General features: G+C 42.4%; 1 protein-coding gene across 1 annotated transcript; it reads left to right on the top strand.

Moving 5' to 3' along the window:
- The first annotated feature begins 571 nt into the window (after positions 1-571).
- On the top strand, positions 572-7,955 carry LOC113575448 (isocitrate dehydrogenase [NAD] subunit gamma, mitochondrial-like). Its single transcript, XM_035522676.1, has 12 exons — positions 572-907; positions 1,350-1,397; positions 2,331-2,428; positions 2,517-2,632; positions 2,708-2,768; positions 2,979-3,111; positions 3,372-3,505; positions 3,747-3,849; positions 4,459-4,605; positions 4,694-4,788; positions 4,994-5,054; positions 6,791-7,955. Exons 1-12 carry the CDS (start codon positions 830-832, stop codon positions 6,893-6,895), a joined length of 1,179 nt encoding a protein of 392 aa, XP_035378569.1. The 5' UTR covers positions 572-829; the 3' UTR covers positions 6,896-7,955.
- Positions 7,956-11,162: the final 3,207 nt, after the last annotated feature.

Below are 11,162 nucleotides of genomic sequence, written 5' to 3'. Positions count from 1 at the left end.
TTGGGAAATAGTTTTTATGCGTAAAATGCTAAATTACGCAATTAGCTCAGCAGTATGTGTACTTTTCCCTCAGTTTATTTGGAATCGTACTATGGAATCGTATTATGTACCAAAATAAGTTTTTTTTTTTAACAATATAACATACGTGCTTCCCGTTTTGCTTATTCTCTTAGTTCATGGCAACAAGTGCACCATTTACATACAAGATCCCATATGAGCAACATAATGAATTCACAATGTCGGTGATCAGCATGTGGGCCATATGCAGAATACACACAAAATTGGCCAGTTGACGGTGAAATTCCTTAAAACTGTTATCAAAGCGTTCATTTTATCGTTTCGCTGAGACTGAGTTTCAAACACCAGCCTAGGTATACATTGCGTGGACTATGGGAAAATAAAGGGAAATAATCTCGCTAGTTTTACAAGCGAGGCTACTCTAACTTGGAGGAGGGGTGCAATTTCTCAGTGATAAAAGTCTTTGAGAGATATTACAACTAGTGCTTAAGCAACAGTGTTACCGTAGTACACAGCTACTATCTACGTGACGTGTGATTTAATAAGGAATTGCCCTGTCTTCTTTCTTCGTTCCATGGAAAACGAAAATCATTTATGAGTTTACGAACGCTTAATCAATAGCAAAAACAGGACCGCAGGTGGCGCTAATGTAGAACAAAAGACCAAAAAATAAACCATGAGGCTTGTTCTCCTACGGACGGTGAAATAGCGCTTCAATGGACCTTTCGTTCTTGGTGTTCGTCAGGCCTGTCGAGGAAAGGTCTACCAAGCGTTTCCTTTCGCACTTGCTGTTCATTATTTTGGACGCATAATGTCCACTGCTAGGTCTGTACTTGCGCTCTCCAAGGTGGTACAGCCATGGGCCAGACTAAAGAGCAACGCGGCCAACGTAAGGTTCTTCTCATGATTGAATAGCGCAGTGTCCGTGACTTTTCACATCTTTTTAATGTTATGAATAGTATATTTAGATGTAATTGACTTGGTCGTAAAATATTATAATTATTGGTCCATTTCTGTATGACATCGCTTGTTCCTTAAGACAGCTTTGAACAAGGTCACCGGAATTTAGCTAGCTAGCCGTTTACTCTATATCGAAACCTGAATAGATTCTCTTAGATTACTGGTAAACTATTGCTCTGTACAAACTATCAGTTGGATAAACCACGTTATATCCGGTACTTATTTAATGTATTATTGTACTTTTGTAACGTTCCGACCCAGATCCCTAAACACTATAGTAAACGAAATCTCCTGATGACAATTCTTCATGGGATATTCCTTTCTCGCCCGAGCCGGCCTGACGCGGTTTCTGTGTTATATCCAAATGGCAGGTGGTACGCCCGGTTATGTGCAGTAGAAGGGAGAAGTCCTCTTACACTGTGAGTGTCCCACCATGCATAGGAACAAATGCGCCACCAGTTTCGTTAATCTTTTTTACCTATTTTAATTTACATTATCAGGCCTGCTTTCCGTACATTCTTTAAATATTTGTACTCCGAAAAAATCATTTTATGCTTACCATTCATACCTTAGCGCTCGTCCAACATTCCATTAACATATATCCTGAAAACCAGTCCATTAACTAATGATTTCAGTTCACGGTTGTCACAGTCAATACATTATTGTACCTCTCACCATCAACCTTATAATGTCATTCTTCTTTTGAAAACAAGCATATAATGTAATCTATTATCCTAACCACCAGTAAAAACCTCTCAGTTAGAGAACTAAACTGTACATTTGATTCACTGACTGGCCTTCCTGTCTTTTATGCATGTAAGAATAAAGGATTAAAAGCAGATACTGACTAACTCAACACTGTTATAAAGGCAAGCACTGGCTCAGATTTTACCTTTTTCCCTGGCTAACCACACATGTTCTCTTGCTCTATTTTACAACTTCTCACCCAAATCACACAATCATGCCTAACCAGATTATTGTGAGAACTATGTTTTGATGCAGTGCATTAAACCATTATAAAGGTGCAGAAAGTAGTGGTCTTTTGTATAATGGTTTCTCTTTCCAGAGACCACAACCTTATTGATTAAACAAGGTAAACTTTTTACCTGTGTCTTGGAGTGTTTTTTTTTTTTGTTTTTTTTGTTGTTGGTTACCATATGGTAAGTGCATCCATGAAAATAAAGCCATAAAAGTCCTAAATGATGCACAGGAGACGTAGGGCACAGAGACTCGAGAATGTAGATGGAAAAGACACATCACTGAGGGAGTGCATGCAGCAGCAGGTCTGCGATGCCTCCGACTGGGTGTCATTATGTCAGTGCACATGTGACCCTCGTGTTTCCACTCACCAGCCCCCACCTGCCAAGTACGGAGGCCGGCACACAGTGACCATGATTCCTGGGGACGGCATTGGCCCCGAACTTCTGAACCACGCCCGAGAGCTCTTCAGGTCTGGGAATGGGCTGTGTTAAAAGGGTCGGTGTGGGCCACGGTCTATTTGAGTTTTTTTTTTTTTTGATAGATTGGTATCTTCACAGGTTCTGCTGTGTCCCTGTGGATTTTGAGGTGGTGAACGTGGATTCATCTGTTACTTCAGAGGATGACATTAATAATGCAGTTACAGCCATCAAACGCAATGGAGTAGCACTGAAGGGTAGGTATGGGGTTTTATGGGTCTGTGCAAAACGAATGTCTTATTATTATTCATTGTATTCTTATTTTTTTACAGGTAACATTGAAACCAATCACAACCTTCCTCCCTCTCACAAGTCAAGGAACAACCTGTTACGGTATTACTGCGTATTTAGTTTAACCCACCTCTACCCAGCTACTTACCCAGTTAGCCAGTTAGACAGGTTTATCCTTGTTTTAAAGTACATGGGTTTTTAATAACAATCTTTTTTCCAAAATTTCAAAAAGATACTTTATAATCTGTACTCCCAGTTTGTATGACAAATGACATGTCATGATTTGTTTCTGAAACTCTCTCCTGGCTTCAGCACATCACTGGACCTGTATGCTAATGTGATGCACTGCCAGACTCTCCCCGGTGTCCAGACCCGGCACAGAGACATAGACATCATCATCATCAGAGAGAACACTGAGGGGGAGTACAGCAGCTTGGAGCATGAGGTGTGTGGGCACGCATCAGTCTCCCCCCCCCCCCATGCACGCACAAGCACACTCTCCAATTCACATATCTAGGTTTGGCCAGTTAGTCACAGTTGATTCACTGACAAACTCTTCAAGTGCATTCTAAAACTCAATCTATGTATTTGGTCTATGTCAGAAAATAAATCGTACAATAATGAATAATTTCAAAGTGAATACTTAATGAAAATAATACAAATATAAGTTTATATGCTACACTTAGTCCCTCTGGCCTTGCTCAGAATGTGCCTGGGGTGGTGGAGTGTCTGAAGATCATCACCCGGATGAACTCAATGCGGCTTGCTGAGTTTGCATTCAGACTGGCCAGGGAGAAAGGCCGGCGCAGGATCACAGCTGTACACAAGGCCAACATCATGTCAGTATCTGTCTGTGGTAATTACCGTTACCTTGTCAACTCCATTCAACTCCTGTTACTCCAGATCGTCATAAATGAACAAAAGGGCTCAGTTATGGCAGAGCTTGTATGCAGCACGGCTGTAATGTTTGGAAAAATGACAGCAGACACTGTATTGGGTATTTGTGGCGCACATGGAGATAGCAGCTTAGAATGCAGACTGGAGTCTCCAGTTATTTAGTCTTTGCTGTGGTTCACACAGGAAGCTGGGTGATGGTCTTTTCCTGAAATGTTGCAAGGAGGTGGCAGCGGGATATCCTGATATTACATTTGATGACATGATTGTGGATAACACCACCATGCAGGTATTGCTGTACCAGCATACAGACTCTAAATGAAAACATTTTTTCTGTATAATATTGCTATAAGATATTGACTATCGATATGTTACTGTATGTAGCATCACATCTTAAACAACTAATCTTAAACCTTTCTGTTAACCTATTGACCATCACGTTGTCCATCTGTCTACCACCATTTTGACCCTAAGCACTTAATCTTGATGTGCTCCAGAGGCAGAATAATGTGGCGTGATGAAATTAAGCATTCCTCAGTATCTGTGGTATCAGTAGCTATAGATTGCCTCCTTAGGCAGCCTATCCAGAAACGCTACTTCCTGTATTCAGATATCACAGATTGGGATTCAGATGGTTGATGATGTAAATACCAACCAATGACCTCATGCTGTTTTCCTCTAAACACACCAACTGTTAGATTATATTGGCTTGACAGAACACTGAAGTTTCTGACATTTTATCCATGCAGCATTCTACTAATGAGTTCCTTTGTCAGTTGAAGTGTTTAAAGGACAGAGAGTCGAGAGTCTACTCTCACCGGGTACTCGAGGAGTTTCACCACATTTAGCACAGAGGCAGATGAAGAATACACACAGTATTTTGTTTCCGTGGGCCCAGCTGGTGTCCAAGCCCCAGCAATTTGATGTGATGGTGATGCCCAACCTGTACGGGAACGTGGTGAGCAACGTGTGTGCGGGGCTTGTCGGGGGGCCGGGCCTGGTGCCAGGAGCCAATTATGGTGAGAACTACGCGGTCTTCGAAACCGTAAGTAATCGCACCAAAAGCAGTGGGTTACGACAGCTTCTGGAGAGACTACAGAAATGTACCCAGTCTTTGTGCTTCATGCTGCCAGGCCACAAGGAACACTGGGAAAAGCATTGCTAACAAGAACATTGCAAACCCCACTGCGACACTGCTGGCCAGCTGCCTGATGCTAGATCACTTAAGGTGTGTGAGAAAAAACAGGTCAGGTTTCATAAACTGCAGATTTAACACGTTTTACACTTGTCATTTGTTCTTCTAATCCTCAGTTTGTGCCAGGTGAGCCTTTGGAGTTTCATTAGAACACAGCAGATTTATTTTCCAAAGTGCATGTCAACGCAGTTTTGTGTGACCCATATAGAGCATGTATATGTCTTCTTTTCTTTCTTAGGCTTCACGACCATGCCAGTGTAATTCGAAAAGCAGTGCTGAAAACACTGTCTGAAACTCAGGTATGACCAGTCTCTTTACTCTGGTTAACCTCAGTTAAGTGTGACACTCAGATATGACCAGTCTCTTTACTCTGGTTAACCTCAGTTAAGTGTGACACTCAGGTGTGGACCAGTCTCTTTACTCTGGTTAACCTCAGTTAAGTGTGACACTCAGGTATGACCAGTCTCTTTACTCTGGTTAACCTCAGTTAAGTCTGAGACTCAGGTATGGACCAGTCTCTTTACTCTGGTTAACCTCAGTTAAGTGTGACACTCAGGTGTGGACCAGTCTCTTTACTCTGGTTAACCTCAGTTAAGTGTGACACTCAGGTATGACCAGTCTCTTTACTCTGGTTAACCTCAGTTAAGTGTGAGACTCAGGTATGGACCAGTCTCTTTACTCTGGTTAACCTCAGTTAAGTGTGACACTCAGGTATGACCAGTCTCTTTACTCTGGTTAACCTCAGTTAAGTGTGAGACTCAGGTATGGACCAGTCTCTTTACTCTGGTTAACCTCAGTTAAGTGTGACACTCAGGTATGGACCAGTCTCTTTACTCTGGTTAACCTCAGTTAAGTGTGAGACTCAGGTATGGACCAGTCTCTTTACTCTGGTTAACCTCAGTTAAGTATGACACTCAGGTATGACCAGTCTCTTTACTCTGGTTAACCTCAGTTAAGTGTGACACTCAGGTATGGACCAGTCTCTTTACTCTGGTTAACTTCAGTTAAGTGTGAGACTCAGGTATGGACCAGTCTCTTTACTCTGGTTAACCTCAGTTAAGTGTGACACTCAGGTATGGACCAGTCTCTTTACTCTGGTTAACCTCAGTTAAGTGTGAGACTCAGGTATGGACCAGTCTCTTTACTCTGGTTAACCTCAGTTAAGTATGACACTCAGGTATGACCAGTCTCTTTACTCTGGTTAACCTCAGTTAAGTGTGACACTCAGGTATGGACCAGTCTCTTTACTCTGGTTAACTTCAGTTAAGTGTGAGACTCAGGTATGGACCAGTCTCTTTACTCTGGTTAATTTCAGTTAAGTATGACACTCAGGTATGACCAGTCTCTTTACTCTGGTTAACCTCAGTTAAGTGTGACACTCAGGTATGACCAGTCTGGTTTACTCTGGTTAAGTGTGACACTCCGGTATGACCAGTCTCATTACTCTGGTGTGTTTGAGGTTTTTTTTGTTTTATCTATTACCATCATGTATTGTTGACAAAGTGATCCTTGAGATATGTACCTAGTCCTCTCTTTATCCAAGAAGGCACTCTCAAAAAATATAAAAATGGTAGAATCCTTTTTTAAAAAAATAAAAAATTTAACTGACACTAAATATTTTTCTAATTTATGGTGTTAGAAGAAAAGGTTTTAACTGTACTATTTTTGTAAAAACTATTATTTGAAGATCAGGTTGTAGGCACTTACGCTCTGAATGGGTCTCAATCTCAATCACAAGCCTCCCACGTCATGCAAATATTAAACTATCTCTTTGAGGTGTTATTACTTCTATCTAAATGTATGCACACTTATCAGGAAATATCAGTAAACCTGATATTTTATTTGCCCTCATTTCTTTCCTCATTTTGAATCTCAGTAAGTGCCCACTCTTTAAAGTAACCCATTTGAGGCTTTGTCCTGCAGATGGCTCTGGTACTCTATGAATGCTGTGCCGAGATGGCGTTATACCTGTCAGTCTTCCAGTTTCTGGGTCCTCTTAATACTAACATCTCATCCCTGTTTCCTGTTCCTGTAGTTGCACACTGCTGACCTGGGAGGTCAGGGGACAACATCAGAGGTAGTGCAAACTATCATGCAGGAGGTTCAGAGGAACGGGTTCCTTAACCCCAAACACATCTGAACGGCTACATCACCTCACCGCCAGACAGGATGTATCCACCTCTACTCTTTCTTTGGACAGGCATTATGTATAGACACATACAGTGCATTTTGTAAGGGTTTAATTAAATTAGCTCTTATTAACTATACTGTTGATTGCAACCTGCCTGGCCCATGTAGATAATCTATTAGAGGTTGCATAGTAACTTTTATGTTGCATGAGGATCAGTTGTTGGTTTTAAGCTTTCCAGGTAGAAGTCTTCAATCAGTAGACACTTTGAAATTGGATAAAACCTCTGTGGGTGTGTGTGTGGGTGTGTGTGTGGGTGTGTGTGTGGGTGTGTGTGTGTGTGTGTGTGTGTGTGAGAGAGAGAGAAAGAGAGAAATTTGTGGTCTGGGAGCAACTTTACAACTTTTTTTGTGAAAAAAATGAGTGAATTTTATATTTTGATTTTGAAGTAGAATGGCAAATATTTTGAAGATGTAAACATAAAAGGTCACACTCATTACTAACTGATAATGGTCACTGGATTAACTATTTTGAGACCTCTGGCAGTAAACCGTTTGGTGCACTGAAAATGACAAAATGTAAAGTGCAGACTTGTATGTAATGTGTATGTACATGAACGTATTAGACACATACTCATTATGCTCAGCCATAGAACAACAGGTGCCCCACTGACAGTTTTGCACACTTTACCAAATCTGTGAAAATAATTGTCTGCAGTGTTTGTTCAGTTGTTACATACTATATTTCAACATGAAATCCACCTGCAGATTAGCCATTTCAGAATAATGTTCAATTACTTATAAAACATCCAGACATATAAATGTTGTTTTTTTGTTGCTTTGTTTTTTTTTTTTTTTATTAAAAAGGTTCTTTAAAGGTTATTTTCCCAGAGAGCCCTTGGTGATTGAGTGCTGATGTAACCGGTCATGACTATGTGTGGTACCAGATCAAGCGTATACTTGATTTAATTTAATCCTTGTCCTGATAACCAGCCTTGTAGGTTTTTGTCAATGTTTATTATGTCTTTCACTGTCAACAAAGCGTACACAATAAATTATTTCCCTTCACAGAACTGTTTTTTGTTTTTGTTTTTTTGTTTTTTGTAAGTAGTCATTTAAAGAAATTTTTTTTTTGGGGGGGGGGGGGGGGGGGGGGGGTGATTGAAAGTAGGCCATGCTTGTGTTCCACATCCTGTCTTCTTGCCAATAGATGGCGCCGAAATCCAGACATCCCACTGAAGCAAACTTGGAGTCCCTGGTGAGATGATGTGTCGGGTGAAAAATAAAACGCCTAAAAACATTTCGCCAAGGTATCATATCCTTACGAATGTGCAGGCGAATATCTTCAGGCCGATAGCCATATAGACTGATGATTCTGTCCTCAGCTTTGTCAATGGAAACATCCAGCTCCCTCCCTATGCCTTCTCCAAAAACACTGACAATCGATTCCATAAAACCACAATAAAAAGCAGATTGACTGGAATTTAAAGTCTAAAGGTCAAACATGATCTCACATCAACAGCACGCTTGTAAGTATTTAAAGTATAGATCACACTGACTGTTCTGTTTTTCATTTTACAGCATTAACGTTTAATTGTCCTGGCCATCATGGAGGTGCTTATAAAAATGACTGAGGGTAATAGTTATGTGTTTACCACAGCTGAAAAAAAAAGAAAGAAAAGACAATCTAGTTTTGACGTTAAAAACCAGTTTGTATACACCGTCAAGCCTTTGACTTGATGACTAAATATTTTATAATGTAACTTTATTATTATTATTATTATTTTATGTCTATCCCAGTTTAATCCTATCAAAAACTGGACCATGCATGCTGCATGCTGCCCAGGTGATTCACTGCCTGGCCCGCAGTGAAACATTACCACAGCACTACGCTGTGTGATGTGATGGAGACATGGAAGAGATAGGAACGTTAATAGGTAGGACTGTATATAATGAGTGATGACATAATATCTCCAAGTAGGTCTGCAGGTGTGTCTCCAGGTAGGTTTTTTTTGTCTCTGGTTTTACACAATTTGGTGCCATAAAAGAAGAGAGACACACTGAGTTTGAGGTTATGAGGTATTACAGCACTTTGGTTTTGAACTACTACAACATAAAGCGCAGTAAGACACATGGACTGGTTTAAGACTGTGTGGGCTCAGAGGAGCGAGACGGACACTTCAAAGGAACTAAACATCAACCTGTTTAGTTCATCAAACTAAGTTAACCATGTTCCCCCAACGAGAAGGCAGTTGACTGGAAAAGGAAAGACACACAGCTTTTACCAGAGGGGTACAGCTGAAGGAAAAAACAACGGAACACCAGAGAAAAGAGTGGGGAGGAGGGAAAAATGAAGGATGATGGCCGTAGTGCTTGCAGAGGACGGACTCGTGCCATGCGCTCTTATTTTAAGCATTCTTCTGTCTGCCTCTCACATGCATTCTGTGGGTCGACAGGCTCTCTTGGCATTACTTTAGACATCTTTTCCCCAGCTAGTCGCACACTGTGGACTGACATGGAGAGAGGGAGGGTGGGCCGTTACGACTGCTCTGGCAACGCCGTGCACCGCAGTGCCAAAAAACAACGCTTTGAAGTGATGGGGGGAAAAAAAAAGACGAGAATGGGAATAACAGCAACAACCAACAAAAGAGATATGAGGGGCAAGAGAGGGGACTGGAATGTTGCGTTCTACATACACTGACGCCTGATAGATGCCAAAAACCATTCTGCTGTCCCCCACCTATCCTGTCGCAACACAGGAGGTATTTGCATCAGAAATGGACCCTCCGGAGCTGTGAGCATCCGGAGGCATGGCGCATGCGCCAGACGACCCGTGGAACATGATGATGGTGGAAGCTCGGTTACGTTCCATGGGCCAAATGTCATCAGAGTCCTTGGCTCCCAGCCAAGCCCTGCTGTCCACTGGCACTGACCAGCATTCCTTCTCTTTGACGGCAACCCACATTGGGTCCCCTTCCTCAGCTGGCTCTCGGCTGGCTCTCAGCTGGCTCCTGGGTTCACTACACCGCCCCATACACTGGCTCCACTGGGTGGAGGCATCCAATCCGTCTCAGTCCTGCTCACTCCGAGCATTTTCTTTCAGCACTTGGTTCATGTACCATCTGCTCTTCCTCCTCACTCTCTCTCTCTCTCTCTCTCTCTCTCTCTCTCACTCGCGCTCTCTGTTTTTTATGTCATGCTTATATAAAACAAGTGTACATACAAGATATCATTCTTTGCAGTGCTGTATCTCCTGCCCGTTCTCTGGTTCACTTACACGCAGCTGCTTGAGCGCATAAACATGTACTCTCATAAAAAATATCTCCCAACAAAGTCCTGTCCTAAATGTTGTCAGATGCAGAACAGTTTCAAACCGTGAGGGCACACCAGGCCCTGATGTCTATTCAGATCTATCAGATCTATTCCACCCAGCATTCTCACATAACACAACTTCCAACTCATTACCCCAACCGGCAGCAGACTTAGAATTTAAATTAAGGTAAACTAACAGTCTCTCTTTAGCCATTTTCCCTCTCCCTTTCGCTCTTTGCCTCTGTCTCTCTCACTCCCTCCCCCCTCCCTTCTGGCTGTCTGTCATGCTGCCTGGCTCAGGATCTTGCCGCTGATTAAAGTGGACTCCCGCTGCCCTCCTTAACACCTGCTGCCAGGCATTGTCAGCCTCAGTAGCAGTGGAGCGCCAACCCTTCAGGCCTGTGCAGACCCAGGGGGAGCTCTAACCGCAGCAGGAGCCAGCAGAACCAACCTTGGGCTCACCGGGCCAGCCCGTGAAGGAGGGAACCTAGGCAAAAACATGGAAGAGGCTCCACGCTTCCCAACCCCATCGCAGAACTCCCCTTTGCCCTGGAACAGCCGCTGAGCCTCCAGCTCACCTCTCTGTTTCTGCAAATCCTTGCCATCCTCGCACCCCGTTTGAAAGCCCGCCACGGTCTGTGTGGATGTCCAGAGCACAATCTTCCACGGCGCAATCCATGACCACTTGTTTGGGTCCACAGCCATCTCTGTGGTTCCATCTCACTCACACAGACTCGGGAGCACACCACAGCTTTTAGGCTCTGTTTAGTTAATTCCCAGCATATTAACAGCTATAAGATGGAAGATTAATTGTTGTAATATAACTGTAACACTTATAATGTCTCAAAATAATCATCTAAAATTGACTGATTATGTGTCTAAATACATATTTAGTTTAACTAAATAAAAAGGATTGCTAACAGCCTACACACAATGTTTTGTGAGTCAGTAGTTTTGTGTGTGTGTGT

This window comes from Electrophorus electricus, chromosome 24 (genome assembly GCF_013358815.1).
Source record: "Electrophorus electricus isolate fEleEle1 chromosome 24, fEleEle1.pri, whole genome shotgun sequence".
NCBI classification, from domain to species: domain Eukaryota; kingdom Metazoa; phylum Chordata; class Actinopteri; order Gymnotiformes; family Gymnotidae; genus Electrophorus; species Electrophorus electricus.
Note: the sequence above shows the minus strand (reverse complement) of the source record. Positions and strands in the feature narration are given on the sequence as shown.

Excerpts from the sequence above, each read along its gene's own strand:
- LOC113575448 (XM_035522676.1), top strand. The coding sequence starts at position 830 with ATGTCCACTGCTAGGTCTGTACTTGCGCTCTCCAAGGTGGTACAGCCA. Across the intron at positions 1,398-2,330 it reads GGGAGAAGTCCTCTTACACT|CCCCCACCTGCCAAGTACGG; the intron begins GTGAGTGTCCCA and ends TCCACTCACCAG. Across the intron at positions 3,850-4,458 it reads TGGATAACACCACCATGCAG|CTGGTGTCCAAGCCCCAGCA; the intron begins GTATTGCTGTAC and ends CCGTGGGCCCAG.